The 23,314-nt window shown below is 36.0% G+C and overlaps 1 protein-coding gene across 1 annotated transcript in view; it reads left to right on the forward strand.

Annotated features, from left to right (window-relative positions):
- Nucleotides 1-23,314, forward strand: part of LOC102468869 (kelch-like protein 1) — a 244,376-nt gene that overhangs the window by 106,283 nt on the left and 114,779 nt on the right. The window contains exon 6 of the mRNA XM_027767138.1: nt 15,440-15,626. Within this exon, the coding sequence (XP_027622939.1) occupies nt 15,440-15,626 (187 nt within the window). The remainder of the gene's footprint in view (nt 1-15,439; nt 15,627-23,314) is intronic.

The raw sequence follows: 23,314 nt of genomic DNA on the forward strand, positions 1-23,314 counted from the left end.
GAAGAGTCTCACAGCTGGCATAGCCGGTTGAAAACTGGTTATAGTTCAAATTCAGAATGCATAGCATGTTTCATTATTTTTATTTTAACTTATTCAAAGCAATCTGTAAAATATTTATGTGGGGCATTAGAAATCAATTACCAATTTAGTAAAGTATATTTCTTATACTAAGATACATTTTATATTTTAAATATATTTTCTTCTAATATTATTTTCTAGCCAAGAATATTAGCAAGTCTTTCTTCCAGATATCAAAATTTTGTTAACTATACTTCTTTTTTAATTTTTTGGAGGAGGGTTTCTTAGTTTTAGATTGGTTTGAATATGAAGTTTATTCTTAGGCCCAAAACTCAACTTGCAGCTCCTACAAATAACTTTAGGTGTGAAAATAGGTTCCGTGAGTGGAGTCATTGTGCCAAAGATGTTTCTGGTATTCTAAGGAAAAGGACAGATTTTGGCTGAAAAGTTACATGCTTATTTCACAAAATTAAGCTTCATTTCAAAACGTACACTGAAATACAGTGAAAAACTCGTTCCAAAACAGAATGTTGAGGTGGAGTACCACTGAACTTCACAAGGTTTTCAAGTTGCACAGTGAAGTAAGTGGAACAAACTAGTTTGTGTTAGTTTTTTCTAAACATTTCGTTCAAATTGGTTTTCTTCAGTCTTCGTGGGCTTTAAAAGCATAATGCATTCTAATATTGTCTTATTCTTCTTAACTATTTTCACTGCTTTTATGTCCTCCAAATTTCACTCTCTATTATAGAGTGCAGATAGTCGATATATAATAAGTGGATACATCTAATATCTTTCTTTCATAGCCTGGCTTACTTCACTCATCGATAGATCCTCCATATCTGACCACTTTCTACCAAATGTCAGGGTCTTGTTATTTTTTATGGCTGAGTAGTATTCCATAGAGTATATATGCCTCACTTTTCAATCCATTCATCAGTTTGTGGACATTTAGGTTGGTTCCATGTTTTGGCAATTGTGAATAATGCTGCAGTAAACATTGATGTGCAAGCACTTTTTTGACTGAGTATTCTCCTGTCCTTTGGGTAGATACCCAGAAGTGGGACTGCTGGATCAAATGGTAGTTCTATTTGTAGATCTTTGAGAAACCTCCATATTTTTCTGCACAGTGGCTGAACCAGTTTACATTCCCACCAACAGTGTCGGAGAGTTCCCTTTTCACCACATCCCCACCAATATTGATCATTTTTTATATTCTTTTTTTGGGGGGGTGGGGGAGAGGTGTTTGCTATAGGGTGCATGCACTCGCCAGAAAGACAGAGAGGGACAGAGAGATAGAAAGCGAGAAATCACCTTCCAGGGAGGATGGCCACGCCGCAATCCCTTCTTCTCCATTCTCCTCTCGGGATCTTGGGCACGCATGCACACGTGCCTGGCATGAGTTTTAGGCCACTGGGTCCGGATGCGAACCATGGTCAACTAAGTGGGAGTCCAGCAACATAGCCATTATGCTATCTGCTGGTCCCCACTTTCTATAATCTTAATATTTGCCATTCTGACAGGGGTTAGGAGGAATCTCATTGGGGTATTACTCTGCATCTCCCTTATGATGAGGGATGTTGAGCATTTCCTCATATGCTTTTTGGCTGTTCATATGTTTTCCCTAGAGAGATTTTTGTTCAGCTCATTTCCCCATCTTTTAATTGGGTTAATCTTTTTTTTTTTTTTCCGCATAAGGCACCTGAGTTCCTTGTGTATTCTGGTTATCAGTCCCTTGTTTGAAGCATATTTAACAAAAATATTTTCCAATTCTGAGGGTCAACACTTGTTACTGTGTCCTTAGCTGTGAAGAAACTTCTTAGTCTGATATAGTCCCACTTGTCTATTTTAGGGATTATTGTCTGTGCTTTCAGAGTCTTATTTAGGAAATCTTTGCCTACTCCAGAACTTTTCGATTTCCATTTGCGTGGAATATCTTTTTCCAGCCCTTCACTTTTAGTCTGTGTATGTGTTTATCCATAAGGTGAGTTTATTGTAGACAACAGATAGAGGGTTTCTGTTTTTTTTTTTTTTTTTTTTTTTTTTTTTTTTTTTTTTTCCGAGGCTGCGATTGGAGAATTCAGTCCATTGAAATTTAATGTAATTATTGATATTTCCGTATCTGGTCCTTAAGGGAGCCATTTTCTTGGTTACCTTTTGTTCTCGTATAACTGTCTGTCTGACTTTTTAGCTTTCCTGGTATAGTACTCCCTTCAGAACCTCTTGAAGAGCTGGCCTGGAGTTGGTAAATCCCTTCAGATTTTGTTTATCTAAGAATGTTTTTGTCTTTTTTTCTTATATAAAAGATAATCTTTCCAGGTATAGTATTCTTGAAATTGTCATTCATTCAACACTTTGACTATATATCCCCATTCTTTCCTTGCCTGCATGTTTCCGTAGAGAGATCCGATGTTAGCCTGATGGGTAACTTGACATTTCCCTCTTGCCAACTTTAGTATCTTGTCTTTTTCTGTTGTTTTTGCCAGTCTGGGTATGATGTGTCTTGGGAAGGATCTTCTTCGGTTGATTCTACTTGGGGTCCTATGTATTTCTTGGGTCTAGATATTTGAATGCCTTTCTAGGTTTGGAACATTTTCTTCCAGGATATCATGGAATAAATTATCTAGGCCCTTATTATTTCCTTCCTCTTCTGGGATACCAATTATTCGTATGTTGGAGTGCTTGTTGGTATCCAATATTCCTTGTATATTATCCTCATTTTTCATGGTTGTTTTCTCAGTCTTCTTGATACTTTTTTCTAGGTTAGATGTTTTGTCTTCTACCTTAGAGATTAGAGATTAGATCTTCTTCTTGATCTAACCTACTTTTAATACTTTCAAGGGATGTTTTGATTTCCTGTATCACATTCTTCAATCCTAGAAGTTCCATCTTGTTCTTGTTTAAAGTATCTATTTCTTCTTTCAAATCATGAAAGGACTTCCTCATCTCCTGGAGCTCCTTGTCTCTTTTCTCTTCCATCTCAGTTAGTTTGGTTACTACAAATATTCTGAATTCCTTATCAGACATGTCCATGACGTCCATTGTAATGACTGTGGATGATGTAGGCTTGATGATTTTCCTTGGGGGAGAGGCCTTTTGTTGGTTGCTCATATTTCTTGAGCCTCTGCAATTGTTCCTAGTCATCAGGTGACCTATATGTTGCTTCCTAACGTAATTAAGGTATCTCTGAGTGTTAAAAGTTATATAGGATTAGAAAATGGATGATTTCTCTTATGATTGGCCTACCTGTTGCTCAAAAGTATCATGTACTGTTGTCACTGGTCCTGGGTGACCCAAAGTCCTGCCTGGTTCTAAGAAGTGGTAAGCATCCAAATGACCTAATAAGCAACACCTCAAGAACAAAGAAAAACAAAACAAAACACTAAAATTCAGAGAGTTCAAAGGCAAGTGGGGAAGAGCCAGAGGATGAGTGACGGGTCCTGGGTGGAAGGGCCTGATGTCGCAGGTCGCCTGGGGTCCGGAACTGCTGGCCAGCTCAATTTGGTTTGCAGGTGGGGTGTATGGGAATTTGTCTTAAAGTCCCACAAGACCAACCTGAAGTCCAGAGAGAAGCAAGAGTGGGGATGTGGGAAGGACTGGGGTGGGAGGGCCTGCAACTGCAGGCCACCTGGTGTCCAGAACTCTTAACTATTCTTCTAACACATCACTAAGTCATGTGCCTTAAATGTAACCCTGTAATATTTCAGTTAATAAGCATTCAAATTATGCAATGTTTTCTACAAAATACTATACTAAATGTTCATTATGCCTTTCTGACTCCGAATATGTAAATCAATTAGAAAATTAAATAACATATAAAGGTCATTCTAGGAAAAGAAACATTCCTGCAAGTGCAATTTTAGTCAATAATGTGACTTAAATGTATAATTCACTCATTGTGTCAGCTCTGTGGTAGACCCTTTACAACTCATGGTGCATGGGTTTGTCTACTGGGGAAAACAGAAACATAAATAAATAAATATGCAATAAATCTTGTAGGCGAATATGGTGCTGGTAGGTAGGGAGATAAGAGAGCAGCCTGAAGAGAAGAGTAGGCAATATTCCCTGACATCAGGGAAGTCTTCATAATGGAAGATATATGCACTAGGTCTTGGAAAAGGAGTAGATGTTTCACAGACATGTAGGAAAAAGAGGGTATTAAGGAGCAAATCCAGTGTAACCTAAAATACATGACATAGATTAAAATACATACTTGCAGAAATGCTTGTTTTCTATGTATTTTTCTTCACTGACTCCTATTATACAATACAAGAGTACTTCCAAAGTTCATGGAAAGTGGAATTAAAGTATGAGTTTGTTTTGGTTCAAAGTTTTTAAAAATCTATGCAGTTTTTCACATTTGCATTTTTTTGGCTTTTCCACTTACTATTTTATTTTATTTATTTTTTTGTATATACATTCAATCGCATTGTTTAACTTACAATGTGAGCATTTCAATATGTGAACATTTCTCCCCAGTCCCATTGATCAAAATATCTTCAACCAGTAACACCACGCTTCCCCATCCCGTCAATGTTCTACCTCCATATCCCTGTAAGATGAGGTGTATGTGGAGGAGTGGGGCCTCACATATGCATTTTTGCTAATTTACTGTTCATTGGTTGCTTAGAATGTGTTCTTAAAATCAATTATTCTTGGGACCAGCAGTTAGCGTAATGGCTATGTCGCTGGACTCCCATGTAGTTGACGGTGGTTCGCGTCCCGGACCTGGTGGCTTAAACTCATGCCGGGTGCGTGTGCGTGCGTGCCCAAGATCCTGAGAGGAGAATGGAGGAGAAGGGATTGCGGCGTGGCCATCCTGCCTGGGGGGTGATTTCTCACTTTCTATCTCTCTGTCTGTCTGGTGAGCACACGCGCCCTATGGCAAAAACCTCTCAAAAAAAAAAAAAAAGAATTATTCTTTCCAAGATTGAGCGTCTACTCTTTCAAAGAGAATAAATAATGCTAGATCTCTTTAATAGGACTGCAATGAAATTAATAACAACATATATGAAAGTGTTCTGTAAACTGAAAAGTACAATTACACATGTATTTTCAAGAATCGTTTGGTAGATACCACATATGAATGATAAGATATGTTAGGAAGAGTTAAATAATATTAAGTTGTAAAATTATACTTAAAATTGCTTTTATGAGATTAATAATACAAACCAAATCATTGCTATAATGAAGACCTGAGAACTGTTTTCTTTTTCTGTTTTTTAAGATTTTTTTTCCAAGGAGCACTTGTGCTCACTGAAGAGAGACAGAGACAAAAAGAGAGAGACAGTGAGAAATCACTCCCTGGGCATTGGCCATGTCACAATCCCTTCTTCTCCCTTCTCCTCTCAGGATTTTAAGCACACAAGCATATGTGCCTGTTGTGTTTTTTAAGTTGTTGTGTCGAAGATTCAAACTGTGGTCCACCATGTGGGAATCCAACACTTTAACCACCACACACCACCTACTGGCCTAAGGAAAGTTTTCTTTGTTTGTCTCTTTCTTTTATTTTTTAGAGAGAGAGAAATTTTTTGTTATAGTGCACATTTGCTCACTGAGAAGACAGAGAAGACAGAGAGACAGAAAGTGAGAATTACCACCAAGGGAAGATGGCCATGCCACAATCCCCTCCCCTCCATTCTTCTCTTAGGATTTTGGACATGCACTCACACGCACCCAGCGCGAGTTTTGAGCTGCTAGGTCTGGGACTTAAACTGAAGTCGAGTAAGTAGAAATCTAGCAATGTAACCATTACACCATCTGCTGGTCTCAGAAGTCTATTTTTAATTCTAAGACATGAATTAATTTTATTTACCAACTACCTATTACACACACACAAAGCAAATAGTTACCTAACTTTAAATAAATTAGTTCTATTTAGAAGTTCTATTCATTAGGACAAATTTAATCGATCTATAAATTTCTTAGACTCCCCTTTTTTTTATTTTTTTTTTTCTCTTTTTTTTGGAGAGGCTTTTGCTATAGAGCATGTGCGCTCACCAGAAAGACAGAGAGAGACATAGAGAAAGGAAGCGAGAAATCACCCCCCAGGGGGGATGATCACGCCGCGATTCCTTCTCCTCCTTTCTCCTCTTGGGATCTTGGGCATGCACGCACACGCACCCAGCGTGAGTTTAAGCCACTGGGTCCAGGACTCAAACCACAGTCGACTATGTGGGAGTCCAGCAACATAGCCACTATGCTAACTGCTGGCTCCAGACTCCCCACTTTAAAAGTCAACTTTATATTAAGAGCAGACAAAAGTAAATCAGAATATAGGGCCAGCAGGTGGTGTGATGGTTAAGATGCTGAATCCCATAAGGCCTACTCTGCGTTTCAAATGTCAGACCCAATCACACCAGATTTATGTGTGTGCATGCCCAAAACCTGAAAGGTGAATGAAGGGTAAGAGATTACAGCATGGCCATGTCCTCTAGGGGATGATTTTTCATTTTCTCTCTTTCTCTAGCACATGCACATACCTTATAGCAAAACAAACAACAAAGTAAATAAGAATAGAACCTCAAAAATTTCAAATTTTTTTGGTCCCTTATTTACCAGTTCTGATTTGAGAGTAGAATAAAATATGAATGAAAGTAATAGAAATAATTATAGCCAATCACATACTTCACTTTGAATGACACATTCTCGGAGTTACTAGGTGAATGCTCTGTCTTAATGACACGCTCAAAGCTGTTATCCACCCAGGGAGTGAGACTGAGACCTGGGATAATATCAAGCACTGTGAAGAATTTGAGATTTTACCCTATTTGCAAATCACCATAGTTTCATGGATGCTGACAACAAGTGTAAGATTCTTGGGTTAAAAAAAAAAAGGCTTTAATAATCACAGCAATAGTAATAACCAGAATAATACCATTTACCCACTTCCATAAATGCCAATGACCACTAGGTGACTTGAAGAGGTTGGGTGATGCCTGTGCCTGTAAATGGAGGAACCCTGAACTTAAAGAATCTGAGTATTTCCTAAGAGGAAGTAAGCATGCCTGCCCTTTGCCCCGAAGGAAGATGCTTCATGCTCTCCCCTGCTCGTTCTGTTTTTTAACTGAACATTAGGCAAATCTGGTCTTTGCTCCAGAGGGAATCATTACCACCAACTACTAGAGTATTTGCTATTGAAATATTCTTGAAGGGTAGGCCAGGCCAAGAGTGAATGTGTCTACTCTTGAATATGGCAGAAATATGAGCACCATGGAAAACTGTCTGTTAGGAGATAGTGTATAGAGCCAAAAGTGGAGTTATCAGTGATGCTGAAAAAATACTTAGTTCAGCAGAGGTTTCTACCATTGCTCTCTGATGTACAAGCCCTCTGTCACCTCACTAGTAGGCAACTTGTTTAATGGTTCTTGATCAGTACTTGGTTCCATTAATAGACAGTTTCTCAGTTCTTCACATAAATTTCAACTTTATCCTATCATTTGCTAATACTCTGTGCTATAATTATAAATGTTTTCAAATATATTCTATAATATATACACATATACACACATACATTATTCCTGTATGTAATTTGTGTATTATAAATATTAGTAGGAATAACTTCTTTCTTCATAATATTTACCCTCAAACATTTGTTCATATAAATTTTTTTTCTATTTCTAATTATTACATTCAAAATACAGGTACTGGAGAGAGGAGAAGCAGGGTCTTGCCATTAAGAGTTTTCTCCAAGTTCTCTTTTTTCAGGAATGCAAAAATGCCCTTGAAATATTCAAGTTGTTCTAGAGTGGCGTTGAGTGTAGCATAGTGAAAATACAACATGATCTTATGTTGAGAAACACTCTACGTCACCATATACACTGATGATCACCGCTTTAAACATCATCTCCCAACATACATCTACATTAATTTGATTAATGTGGCTGCTAGCAAGACTTTCTTTTTTTTTTCTTTTCTTTTCTTTTTTTCTTTTTCTTTTTAAGAGAGATGTTTCTATAGGGCATGGGTATTTGCTAGAGATACAGAGAGACAGAAAGCAAGAAATCCCCCGCAGGAAGGACACCATGCCACAATCCCTTCTCCTCCATTCTCTTCTGCATGCACACACATGCACATGAGCATGAGTTTTAAGCTTTTGGGTCTGGGTTTCGAACTGCAGTGGACTACGTGAGTGCATAGCAATGTAACCATTATGCCATCTGCTGGTCCCAGGCTGCTAGCAGTGACTTTCAACTACTATGTAAGTCAAGAGGGTCATGTAAAAAGAACAAAAGAGGAATGGATAGTTTATTGGTTCCTGTTTTGAAAGTCAGTTGACATCTGCACCGTCATAAAGCTATGACAGACAGTTTTTCAACACAGTTTAATATATGGCTGTTTAACTGTAAGTACTGGAAAATAATAATCATATGTCCTATTTTACTATAAATTACTTTAAGTTAGGAGTTTATGCATTATTCCAAAGTATCTGGCATAGGGCTTGACACACTCCAAATTATGTCCATACCCTTAATATTGAGATTCATACATTTATATTTTCCCTTATCTCTAAAGTTTTTCAGTAAAGATGTTTGAGCAACTCATTTTATCCCCAAACTTCACAAACTCTACAAAGCATATGCCCAGTGGAATTAGTTTTACTTGGGAGAATTATTTTAATCCCTTATTGACTTGCAAGTTGCATCTACCTTGATGTTTTCACAGGAGCTTACTTCACTGATGATGATCAAAAGAGGTATGTTTGACTTTGATCAGAGTAAATCTAAAGAAAGTTGGAAATCTGCAAATATAAAGTGATTAAAATTCTTTCTCCATCATCTCTTCGTGAAATAAGGGAAGCCACATACTGACTGATAGCTTATAATTAGTGTGAGACAAATTAAAAGGTTTTTATTTAAAGATAATTGAGATAGTACTAAAGTAAAACAAAAGTTTAATGCTAGTAATGCATTATTGTTGGAATCAAGGAATCCAGTTTTTCAAAAGTAAATGTAAGTATTCTGTTCAGTTGGTGTCCTGCAGAGAAGTGTCAAAGTATTTTCAGAGCTTATCATTAGCATTAATTCCTATGCAATAAAGTGTAAAAAAGTAAAGGGAAAATTTTCAATGTTTTATGTGAAACCATAAACTCTTCAAAGGCTTAAGGCAGTTACTTCTTCAGGATATACTATATAGGTAACTTGCTGATTTTTCTCTCTCAAGGAAGAGATGCTAAAGAATTACATTACATTTAGTTTATTATTAAAATGGTCAGTCTGGCCCAGCAGGTGTTGTGGTGGTTAAGGCACTGGATCTCACATGGTTAACTCCAGGGTTTGAGACCTGGACCCAGTAGCTTGAGGAACATGCGGGCAACACGTGAGTGTGTGGCCCAGAATCCTGAGAGAAGAATGGAAGAGAAATGATTGTGGTGTTGCCATCCTCCCAAGTGATAATAATTTCTCACTTCTTTTTCTATCACTCTCTGTCTTTCTCTGGGAGTGCATGTGCCCTATAGCAAAAGGGGGGGGGAGGGGGAGAAAGGCAAAATTTTTTTTTTCAGAGGGATTTTTGCTATAGGGCACATGTATTCACTGGAGAGACAGAAGGAGAAAGAGAGAGAGAGAGATGAGAAAAAAAGCGAGACATCATCCCCAGAGAGATGGTCAGGCCGCTACCCTTCTCCATTCTCCTCTCAGGATTTTGGGTACACATTCACACAGCAAGAGTTTCAAAAAGCTGCCTGGTCCAGGACTTAAACTGTGGTCAACTATGTGGGAGACCAGCAGCAGAACCATTACACCATCTTCAAATCCTCAAACAAAAGGCCAAATTCTAAGGAAGCCCATTTATAAATTACAAAATAAAGGTAAACTTTCAAATTTTCTTTAAAACACAAGGTAACACTATTACACGTAACCAGGATCGACTGACTCACATAGTTCAACAAAAGAAAAATATCACATTGAAGACACAATAAAGAAACTGCTCATGTAGAGGATAGTAAATAAAACAGCCTTGTCAAAGTAGGAGGTTGATTTGGAGGAATGACCCTGAACCAGGTGTTTCAAGTTACAATAGGAAATACTTTTCAATTGTAGTGAAAGGAATTAAAACAAGACAGCAAAGCAGTGAATGATGAACATGGATGCTTTAAGGCATTGCATGGAAGTGGTCAGAATTCTCTGTATGACTCTGTACCACAGACAAGAATTCAAATTACTAGTTTTTCTCAAAAATTCAGGAAAGAGCTAATAAGAATTCCAATCAGGGAACTGACTTTTGAAATAGAAAGTAATGAGATGGAAGAATCATGGGCAGTATTACAATGATCAGCAATATTTGCTAACTTTTGGGATGTGAGGCTGACTAAGGAGACAAAGAACTTGGCTAAACTGAAACAGCAGTGGATCTGGGGTCTCAGAAACAAAAGTGAATTTGGGGAATATTTACCTATTTATATAGTAAATTTTCCAAGTTAATTTGAAGCAGTGAAACTGAAAAATATAAGTGCAGATAAATATTCCAAATCACCAGTAAAAAAAAAGAAGATAATTTAAGTAGAGGAGAAAGAACGGAAATGGGGAAAAATAAGTTCTGAATTAAATATGTGAATTTGAATTGTCAGTTGAATATCTAGTTTTTATGATTCCTTGTGAAGTCAACTTACCTTATAGTGATGCCCATGAAATTCTGTCTCCTTATTTAGTGTTTAGTAATTCTAAACTTTCAAACTTAGATAGTAAACCTATATTGAATACATAAAGGTAATTATAAACTATAGCTGCACAAAAACCATTTCACTTGTCACTAATAAGAACAATCATTTGGGTTAATTTTATGAGCTTTTCTGTTTTGGTTATGTTATTATACTTTGATACACTGTCAGCTTAGCCAAGTATTTTTTTTTTTATCTTAAAGCAATCAGCTATTTCTATACTCAATAAAATTAATGAACCTGCTCTTTACTTGAAGCATAGTTTCTTCTTGTTTCCTCAAATACTTCAGAAGGAGTCACTCAGATGTATCTGATGTAACCTTTATCATGTCAGTAATCTGCATCTTCCTTTTGAAATGAGAACACTGGGAGGGAATCCAAAAAGCTCTGTTGGGTATTTATTTTAAAATATAAATAACATCATTAAATAATTAGTTCAAAATAGCGATTATATTAGTAGAATAGACAGAGATATTTCACTCTCAAAAATTTAATGATTCTATCCTTTGCCAAAATTCTTTTCAATTGAAGCTAATGGGACTTTAAACGTCACATGAAAATCTATCTACTCACTGGTGATGAGCTTCTTGCAGGCCGCAGACTATGGGAGAACTAGTTTCTCTTAAGGAAGTGCAGGTTGTTCCCATCACAACAGAAATGCAAAAAGTCACTGAGAAGAGCTATAAGCATGACTGAACCAACTAACTAGTAATGCTAAACTTTTAGCGTAAACGCCAATCCTCTCTGACTTCAGACCTAGACAAAGTTAGAAAGGAGGGAAATATACAGAAAGTCTCTTTAGACATGAGACGGTTGCTTTTCCCTTGTTAAGTCAGAAGCCCCACTCCTGAGTTTGCTGTTTACTGCATTGCTACCGGAGGTCAGTGTAATTGCATTTCCTCCTCTCACCAGCACCTTAAGCTGACTAGTAAACAGGTGCAGGTTTTGTGTAGCCCTGAGTGTGATCATAGTTTCCCTGTGGAATATCTTAGAAACTTTTCAATATAAATACCTAAAATACTTTATTTATATTAGATATATTTATAAGACATTGAAGTAGAAATCATTTTTTGTACAGCTTGTGGACTATAATAATGTTTTATCATTCATCGTTTTCATTTTGTCAAAAAGAAAACTTGAAAGACTATGTATGAAACTGTCACTTAGTCTCCAAAAGACTGTCATTTCTAATAGAAATCAATTTTGCTTTGTAGATTCAAATACTGTGAGTTGATTTTTTTAACACAAGACCCAGTAGGAAAACAAAAGTTAGAAATATTATGAAATAATATGGAGTATATGAAATTTTGTCACTTTGTCATGAATGTGAGAATGTTTTCAGAATCATGACAGCCCAAGGATATAGTGTTAGAAGAGTTAGTATTTTCTTTGGTCTTTTAATAAGTTCAAATTTATCTTCAAGTGTCTATTCAATATTGCATTTCATTTTACAATGGGAACTCTCACCAGATGAAAGGTGAAGATGAGACTGCAATCCTTTGTATAGATTATGTTAGTTATATTGCCTTGCAAATTATGTTTTCATGAATTCAGCATTACATCTACTTGAGAAATAGCTTAAACTATAGACTTTCTTATTTCCAATCACTAAACATTATAGGAGTGTGGTACTGTATATTGTATTTCCTTAATAATGTTTCTTGATGATGTTTTTAAAAAGCTAGCCATAATGCAAATTTTGCAGTGTAAATATTTTCTGACTTACCATGAAATTGGACTATGTTATTTGTGTAATAAGAGTAGGTCATGCAGCACATGTAAATGTATGCATTTGATTTTGCTTGCTTAGGATATCATTACAAAAAGTTATTTTTAATGTTAAGGCAGTATTTATGCATGCTATATAGATAGAGCAGAGAATTGTGACAAGGATTCTAGAAAAGAGTATTTTTCTTGACAGATAATATATTGAGAGAAGAGTTTTATGTTTTTTTTTTCTTTTCAATGACATGAAAATTTGTTCTATGTTCTTTTTAGGAGGTTGAGAAAAACAATGCAAAAATCTAGACACTTATTTAAAGCATCATCACTTCATTTATTTATTTTTTTTAAGTTTTTTTGCCAGAGGACACGTACACTCACTAGAAAGAGATGGTGGGAGGGAAAATGAGAAATCACCTTCAAAAGGTGGGTAGCTATACATGAATCCAGTGTGGGTTTCCAGCCACCAGGTCCAGAACCCAAACCACATGGTCATGGGGGAGTCCAGAGCCTTAACAACAATGCCACCTGCTGGCTGTAAAAGCATTCTGTTTTTATGAAGCTACCCTGAAAAATTATTTGGAATACATTCAGAGTCAAAATTACCAATTTATTCCAAGTATTTACAATAAATCCATAAATATTTTCTTGGAAAACTTCAGTTTAAGGACTGTCTTTCAAGGCTATCAAGTGGCATAGTGGTTAAGGCACTGGATTTTCACATGGTCAACCGTGGTTTGAGTCCTGGACCTGGCAGCCTGAAAATTACATCAGGCACCTGTGTGCATGCATGCCCAGAATCCTGAGGGGGAAAATGGAGAAAATGTTGTAGTATAGCCATCCCTCCTTGGGGGTGATTTGTCACTTTCCCTCCCACCATTTCTCTGTCTCTCCAATGAGCACACATGCACTATGGAAAAATATCTCTCAAAAAAAAAAAAATGACTATCTTTCTGCATGCACACAGAACTAATACACTCATCAATATTTTCACACTGCTAATCAGGTGGCAGTTTTAAACATGTGGTACAATTTATCAAACCATCTGCAATCAAATTATGTGTATTATAATAACAAAAGCAGTGGTCATTTACAATAAATTATTTTTTTAACAAATGCACTTTATTCTCTATGTTTTTCTAACCAGAGTTAACGCTAAGAAGGGTGCATTAAATAAAAGATTACTAATGCTTTCAAACACATAAATGCAAAGAACATAATTATTTGAATCCTGAGTTCATGACATGTCTATCAGCTACAATGCTCTAACACAGGTATTGTTAAAAGTTCTATTAATATATAGATAAATTATTCCAATTTTTCAAAATAGTAATTTCTAAATATCACACAGAAGATTATCATGTGCATCACAATGTGTTCTAGTCTGCGGCTACAGGGTTACACTATAATTTGGTAGTCATTAGTCACAAAACAAGGCTAATCACAGTATTGGTAGAGAGCCTATTTGCCTAGCAGAGTTGTTAACAAAGGAACGAAAATTGCCTGCAGAAAGTGTTATTTGCTATGCATCTTATCTATGCTAACATTTGTTTATATATGAATAAAAAGAAGACTGGAAATACATAGCTTAGTTAAATATGCATAAGGGTACTTCAAAAAGTTTGCGGAAAAATGGAGCTAATGTACAATTTTATTTGAAACAAAATTTTTATTGGTTAAAATATCTTTTACATTTAATATTATCTACTATCTATTTTTTAGTTATTATAATTTATTCTTATCCATGTACCAGACATAAAAATAGAAACACTACTTTGTAAATTGTTGTCACTTTTTCTGCATTCAGACAGAAATGGAATAGAAACTGAATTATATCTCTCTACATATATTTGAAAAACACTTTATTTTTAATTTTTTTTTCCTTGTAGAGTTTTTTTATAGGGTAAGTGTACTCACCAGAGAGACAGAGAGAGACAAAGAGACTGAAAGCTAGAAATCACCCCCCATGGCTATGTCACAATCCCTTCACCTCCATTCTCCTCGGAATTTTGGGAATGCACACACATGCATGCACAAGAAAGGAAACATAGCCAGAAATATATTCAATATCTTCACTTATATAATGTCAAAGCTTCTGGTAACTATCATACATTATGCTCATTATTCAGACCTAGATCTATTCTGTTGCCTTTTCTGCATCTTATATATGAATGTCTTATTTTTTTATTTATTTAGGGTACATCTAACAGTAATTTGCTTAGTAGAGAGGCTAAATAAATTTATTTAATTAAGGTTAAAATTAGTGTTAGAAATAATTCTTTTAAAACATGCTAGCATCACATATTAAGTTATTCATGAATAAACATTTGGATACAGAGATGGTTGCAGGTGTTTTTATTAATGTGCAATAAACGTCGGTGGATAAGTGCTAAATTTACTACTCATTAATTTTCTACATCTATACAACACATTTTGCATTTACTAAAAATAAAACAAGATCTATTACTTAATCTTCTCTTAGAATTTTGGGCACACACATACATGCATCCAGCATGAGTTTTAAGCTATCGGGTCCAGGACTCAAACTGTAATCGACTAGGTGGGAGTCCAGCGATGTAACCATTATGTAATTGCTGGTTCCAATTCTACTGAATTTTAAAGGGCTTTAAACTACTTGAAACATCTTAAATTAAATATATAAATACTTAAGATAGGCTTGTTATGACCTAATTTGTTAAAGTTTTTTTTTTTTATTTCCTTCACCAGACATATTTAGAACCAACATAGGCAACTATTTTTTATTTACAAATAGCTTTTGTAATAGAAAATGAACTAAAAAAAACTGCTCTCTAGAGCACTTCCTTTATACCGTGGAGTAAAAGGACAATTAATAGTGAGTAAAAAAATAATATTCATCCTGTTACTTTTGTAAGCCATGCATTTTAATCACACTTATTTGTCAATGTAGTTCATTCTTATCAATGTAGGTATAATAATATAGGCATCAAACTTCTAAATGTAACAACTGGTACTATATTATTCTTTTAAAAAGCATTGTTAATAGCAATTACACATTATTTACAGATTTTGGCTGACCTGGAAAATCATGCATTATTTAAGAATGATCTGGAATGTCAAAAGCTGATTCTGGAAGCAATGAAGTATCATCTATTGCCAGAAAGAAGAACTTTAATGCAAAGTCCAAGAACTAAACCCAGAAAATCTACTGTGGGAACACTGTATGCTGTAGGAGGAATGGATAACAACAAAGGTATATAATTCTACATGTTTATTAATGCATGCCATGTTTCATATCATGGCACACAATTCTGATACTATGAGCTGTATAATACCAAGAAAACACAGACAAACATAGCCTTCATAATCATTTCTGGTTAAGGGAAAAATGAAAAGATCATCTCTTTAGTTGTTTCTACTTCTTATTCATTTCATATTTTATTTATTTTTTTGGAGAGAGAGGGAGAGAGAGAGAGTTTTGCTATAGGGCACATGCAATCACTGGAAAGAGAGCAAGACAGAAAGACAGAAAGCAAGAAATCACCCACCTGGTGTGATAGCCAAGCTGCAGTCCCTTCTCCTCCATTCTCCTCTTGGAATTTTGGGCATGCATGTACATGCACCCAGTGTAAGTTTCAAAATGCCAGGTCCAGGAGTCGAACCATGGTCCCCTACATGGGAGTATAGCAATGTAACCATTATGTGATCTGTTGCTATCATCATCTATACAAGACTTCATGTGAAATGAAAAGAGGATTTGAAGTACTTACTTAGAAAACTCAAGCCAATAATTTGCTCCATATATTGAGAACTATATTTCACTTCTTAGAAATGTAATATGCCAGGTACATGCCTGCTGAGATTACTATTGTGGAAAGATTCCCTGCCTTTAGGAGCTGAAAATCCCACAAACAAGATAAATAAATAGAAAATTATAAATGAGCATCAGAATTTTGGAAGTTATGTGGGCAGTCATTGACATCAAGCTTTTGGAGACCTGGATACTACAAAAAGAGAACAGGAGAAATGAGAATTCACTCTCCCCTAAGGTTTCTGGAACATTCACCTGTTCTTCTAAGCTTCTGAGGGCTCCATTGTCCAGGTTTTCAAACTCTGGGACTTACAGTGGACCCTGAGTTCTCAGGTCTTTCTTAGGTTGAGGGTGCAGTCTTAGACTGAGGGAGACAGCACTGGTTCTCCCACTGGCTATCAGGCCTGGGACTGAATTATACAACCAGCTTTCCTGGTTCTCCATCTTGCGTGTAATGAGACTTCTCTGCCTCCATAATTGTGAGAGCCAGTTCACACAATAAACCTTCCATATGTCTCTATATTGTATATTCTATTTCCTTAATTGCCCGAGGGTGTGTGTGCTCACCAGAAAGGGACACAGAGAGACACAAAGAGAGAGAGAGGGAGAGAGAAAAAGCAGACCCCAACCAGGCATGGTTATGCTATAATTCCTTCTCTATTTTCCTATTTTGTCAGGATTTTGAGCATATATGCACACATGTCCAGCAGGTTTCTCAAGCCATCAAGGTCAGGTTTGGAATCACTGTCAGCCATGTGGGATCTGGCTTCCTCAACTACTAGGCCACAGGCTTCCCTGTTATGCTATTGGTTCTATTTCTCTGAAGAACCCGACTTATACAGTGATTTACCCTAAATGTGGACACTAATTCAAAATACATTTTAACATTTTTATGTACAAATTTGTTATAATAATTTTACCATAGAAAGATAATACCCATTTTCTCTCATTCTTTGTTTTCTATTTTCCTCTCTTCCAAATATATTCTGTGGATATCATTTTGCTAGACTCTGTGATTTCATTTTAAATTTGTTTCCTACTAGAGGAAGGAATGACATAGATTCTTAGGCTCTTATAACACTATGACCTAAGAACTACAGGCAAACCTGTACCTCAGAGGTATTGTGGGTTTAATTCCAGACCACTGCAATAAAGCAAAGCAAAGCAGATTTAGCTAATTGTTAAAAACCTGAGGATGTTGGACCAACCAGCAGTTAGCATAATGGCAATCTTGCTGGACTCTCATGTAGTTAACCTTGGTTCAAGTCCCAGACCCGGTGGCTTAAACTCACGCCGGACATGTGTGCGTTCGTGCCCCAAGATCCCGAGAGGAGAACGGAGGAGAAGGAATTGCTGCATGGCCATCCTCCCTGGGGGGTGATTTTTCGCTTTCTGTCTCTCTGTCTCTCTCTGTCTTTCAGGCGAGCACACTCACCCTATAGCAAAAAATCTCTCAAAAAATAAAAAAATAAATAAATAAATAAAACCCTGAGGCTGTGAGGAACGATAGATGAGTACTGGCTTCAACTTAAAGTCACAGTCGTATTGGCTCCTAACAAGAAAGTCAGCCTGTCCATTGAGGTTCTGAAGCCAGCCACTGACTTCTCTAGCTCTGAAAGTCTTAGATGGTGTCTGCTTCAATAGAAGCTTGTTTTATCTACATTTCAGTTTCATGTAGCAACCTTCAATCAAGAATCAGCAAAATCTTCAAGTTAACTTTCTATAGCTTCTACATCAGCACTTTCTAGTTCACCTTGCACCTTTTTTTAAAGACTTATCTATCAATCATCTATCTAACATCTATCTATCATCTACTTATCTATCATCTATCTATCTATCATCTATCTATCTATCTATCTATCTATCTATCTATCATCTATCTATCTATCTATCTATCTATCTATCTATCTATCTATCTCTATATCTCTATCTATCTATCTGTCTATCTATCTATCATTTGTTGTAATTTTTAGGTCAATAGGTCTAGGACTTGAACTGTAGTCAGTCATGTGAGAATATAGCCCCTTAGTCACCACACCACTGGCTGGCCCCTTATCTTCCAATTTTGTTATGGTTCTATCCTAAACCTTCACTCTGCGTGCTTTAAACTTTTCTTCAGCAGCTTTCCAGCTTTTCTCAGCCTTTTATGGAACTGAAATGCCTTAAGACTGTGCTCTGGATTAGGCTTTGATATTAGAGAATTCTGCAGCAGGACCAACAGATGGCGTAATGGTCACGTCACTGGACTCCCATGTGGTTGACTGTGGTTCAAGTCCTGGAATTGGTATTTTAAAATTCATGCTGGACACATGGGTGTGCATGCCCACAATCCTGAGAGGAGAATGGAGAAGGGATTGTGGTGTGACCATCCCCCCTGTGGATTATTTCTCACTTTCTTTCTCTCTGTCTCTCTGGTGAGCAAATGCTATGTACAGCAAAAACATCTCTCAAAAAAAAAAAAAAAAAAAAGAGGAATGTTGTTTGGTCTTCTATCTACTCCACTAAAACTTCCTCCATATCAGTCAGAATTTTTTGCTTTCTTGTCCAGTGTGCTCCCTCGAGTAGAATTTTTAATTTACTTCAAAAACTTTTCCTTTGGAATGGAGGAGAAGGGATTGCGGCATGACCATCCCCCCTGGGGGGTGATTTCTCTCTTTCTGTCTCTATGTCTCTCTCTGTCTGTCTGGCGAGCGCATGCACCCTACAGTGAAAATCTCTCCAGAAAAAAAAAAAAAAACTTTTCCTTTGAAGTCACAACTTGTCTGGAAGCCTAACTTTAAGTCTATCTGAAGTCTAGGTTTTTTTTTTTTTTAATTAACTAGTCAATTTTATTTTTATTGTTGTTATTTTATACACTTAATTGCTATACAGCATTTAGTTGTAGAGAGAATTTACCCAATATGAAATATACCTCAGAACAGTCGAGTTGAGAATACTATACATGCTATTATCAATAGATAATAAACCATTTCTGTGTCCCACAAATGTCTTACTTCTCTATTTTTCTCCCTAATCTCCTTCCCTATATACTTTCTCTCTCCCACCCTCCTTCCACACTATCTTCAGTGTCTATGACTATTTTCAATGTTTTTATGCCCTCCAATCTTTCAATGTCTACCATAGAGCAGAGGTAGTTGGTATATGTTAAGTGGAGATATACAATGTCTCTCTCTGAAGCCTAGTTTTCAATATCCCTTTTTTTTTTGGAGAGATTTTCACTGTAGGGTGCGTGCGCTCGCCAGACAGACAGAGAGAGACATAGAGACAGAAAGCGAGAAATCACCCCCCAGGGGGGATGGTCACGCTGCAATCCCTTCTCCTCCACTCTCCTCTCGGGATCTTGGGCACGCACGCACACGCGCCCGGCGTGAGTTTTAAGCCACCGGGTCCGGGACACAAACCGCGGTCAACTACGTGGGAGTCCAGCAACATAGCCATTACGCTAACTGCTGGTTCCCAGCATCCCTTTTTCATCTAACTTGGTTTTTTATTAAAGTGAAGGACTTTCAAATCTTCCTTTTATTAAAACATTAAGAGGTATTACAGTGTTATTAAATGACCTATTACTTGTTATGTCTCCCTCAGAAAATAGGGAGGCCAGAGGAGAGGAAAAGAGGTAGGGAAATGGCCGGTTGACAGAGCAATCAGAACATGTTCAACGCTTACAGATTAAGTTTGCCATCTGATATTGGTACAGTTTGTGGCACCTCTCAACATTTGCAATAGCAACATCAAAATCACTCACTGCAGGTCACTATTGCAGATACAATAATAATGGAAAACCTTGAAATATTTTGAGAATTACCAAACTGTGATACAGTGAAACTAAGTGAGTGAAACTAAGTGAGCATGTGCTGCTGGAAAATGCTAATAGACTTGCTTCTGCACACACCTTCAAAGTATAAAACTGCAGTATCTGCAAAGCTTGATAAAGTGAAACGCAATAAACGGGTTGTGCTTGTATTGAAGTAAAGTAGCATTACTCCTAGTAATAAGCTATGATTTTGTTTAATGAAAATGAATTGCAGTCCTTGTCATTCACTCACTGATTAATTCATTCATTCATTCAAAATTGAATTGTCTAGCACTTACTTTGTGCTATGCTTTCATTCTTAGAACCCTAATATATTTATTTAATTCAAAACCAGTAAGATTGTAATTGTCCAATAAAATCTCAGCAAAGATGGGGTAAATAAAGTAATTATGAGTTTAAAATATATCAAATTTGTTATCTCTTAGAAATAGCCATCTATTCTCTACCCACCTTCCATTTCATTCTCTGTGCCCATTGCTCACTCCTTCTTAAATATATGCTATTATTTAAGAGAATGTTTCAGAAGTATTCGAAGATAAGAGATAAGTGTTCAAAACTCTCCTTTATAAAATAGTGGAATATAAAATTTCTAGCCAGATAAAAATCTGACCAGAAATAGTAAGAAATTACACTAAGATGCTGAAGAAAATATGTTCAAACCAAGGAAGCAATGCTGTTAGCTGTATCCAGGTTATGGGAGTAAAAAATACAAAATAACATGTACCACATAATTAGCCATCTCTTAGACCAGAAACATACAAACTTTGTTGTAATGTTGCCATAGGCTGACTTTACTTCTTAAAGTAAATATTTCATTTCCAGTGACTTTCAATAAATGCTTTCATCCAACTCTCAGGTTTCAGAAATCTATTTTTATAAGTGTTTATCAAATCATAAGGTCAAATGAGTCTCATTTCTTTTTAAAGAACATTATAGTCCACAGGAAAAAAAAATATAAGATGAATTCCATTTGTAAATCTGCCTGGAATATTATTTTATTTTTTCTAAAAAACAAACAAGGTTTAAATATGGCCAGCTTGTGACTAGTATTCAACATTATATATTAATAATAAACTAATATTAGTAAAACAGTAAGTGTACCAGTAAAAAAAAATTACTACTGTGAATTTTTGACTTGTTTAATATCTTATTTCATTGATTTTTCAAGAATATTTAACACTGTGATACAATCCTCTGTGAAGTGTTTTCATTTGACTCAAACACTTGTTTAATTGCAAATATATTCAGGCAAGAATTTAGCTTTATAAAATTTATTGTTTTCTAACTCTACTGAACATTAGTTGATTGTTTTAATAATGCTCGCTAGCATAGTAAGTAGTAAAACTGGGCAGTCTTAAATAAATCACTGTAGCATAAAAGAATATGTGAATATGGAGTCTATTGAGTTAAATTCTTTGCCAGACTTTGAATTTTTCTAATTATATACAGTGATCTTCCTGAATCAAAGAAATTATTTAAAAATTGAACTTGTTTAGAGATCTCAAATTGCTTTCATTTTACAATTGAATAGCACCTGCAGTTTATTTTTTGTTACATTTATGCAGTAAGATAGAGACTTAATACTGTGTGAGAATACAGAAGGGGTTTAAAAAATATTCCTTATTAAGTCAGGAACAGCAACAGAAAGAACAAACTATTTGAAAGAAACTTCAGGGAGCCTTATTATATCCTTAGTAGTACTAGAATAGTATGTTAGATATATTTCATAAACTCAGATAAAAATCTAACAATTCAAAACCTCAGAGAAACCGTTCTTCCCAGTAAAGCAGGAATTTATATAAGCTCAATTTTTCAAGGGATTTAAAGAGCGACTCAGACATTTTCAAGGTAATTCCTTTTAGTTGTATCATGATTTTACTGCTTGGAGTTTTTCCCACTCGTTATTAACTTTTGTTATCTGTAAAGAGGCATTAAGATTTTTATCTTAAATTTGTTTTCTCTTTTCTTGAAAGGTAATTAGACAAAGAGAATGCAAGTGAAATAAAATTTAAAAAGAGAGAAAAATCAAAATTAAAAATACATATTATGCTAAACATTTATAATTTACTTTGTGTGCCTAATTTGAAGAGCTATACAATATACACTGTTGTATTTTGGAATTATTTACATATTTTATTGTGTCTTATAAATGACTATGTGAACATTTAATGGAGTTTCTTTTTAGTTCCTTAATTACCGGGATTCAGATGATATGTTATGAGGTGGGTAAACTATGGGGGTGACAAAACCTCACAGATGTTCTGCAAATTTTATGAAAATTGAAAGCATTGTTCTTTCCTGCCTTCTTTTATTCACACATACATGCATTCAGTATTAATGTACCTCTTTTGCACATCTATTTTGTGCCAGGTTCTAGTTTGAAAATTGGTTTACATAGGGCCAGCAGATGGCGAAGTGGTTAAGGGACTGGACTTCCACACGGCTGACTGTAGTTTGAGTCCTGGATGATGGCTCAATTTCTCACTTTCCTTTTCTGTCTCTTTCTTTCTCTGTCTGCCTCTCTGGTGAATGCATGTGCACTGTAGCAAACAAAGTAAGAATAATAACAAATAAAATTAAATTACAAAAAGTATTGATATACAGTGTTGAGCATCTTGAATATGACCCCTCTCTCTTAGAGCTGCCAACTTTATCTGGGTAAACAAATAGTAAACAAAATACTTATGAATAAAATGAATGGTGCAAGAAAGCAATTACAAATGGTTTGACTATAAAGCAGGGATACCACACCTACTGTACCTAGAAAAGCACAGAAGTACAGAAAAAGTGTTATCTGTTCCATTTTTTCCAGTTGTAAACTAAAAAACATGTTAGTTATTACTTAAGCAAATTATTGGAGGAGGGTGAGGGAAGTAACTAAAACACAATGAGTGCATCAACTGTGAAGGTTTACTGTTGGAAGAGTGTGACATCCTCAATGAATGGAGAGAAATCTATTGTAGTTGGGTACATCTAGGGAGGAAAAGAAAGCAGGGACAGTCCTTTGACAGAGACATAGTTCAAGGATGTACAAACACAAGAGATGGGTGTGAATGTCAAAAGTGGTGTGTGTGGAAGAGGGAGGCCTGGGGAAGGACATTTGGAGGAGGGATACGGAGGCAGAGCATTGACAGGACAGGGAGGAATGGTGTTATCTGAAGATATTTTGAACAACTGGACTGGTGAGAAATGTCCACATATTGAAATGTTCACTTTGTAAGCTAAATAATGTGATTGAATGTATAAGTAATAATAATAATAATAATAATAAAGAGAGCAGGGACATACAGGTAAAACACAAGCAGACTAGGGAAAG

This window comes from Tupaia chinensis, unplaced genomic scaffold, assembly GCF_000334495.1.
Source record: "Tupaia chinensis unplaced genomic scaffold, TupChi_1.0 Scaffold143943_1, whole genome shotgun sequence".
Lineage (NCBI taxonomy): Eukaryota > Metazoa > Chordata > Mammalia > Scandentia > Tupaiidae > Tupaia > Tupaia belangeri.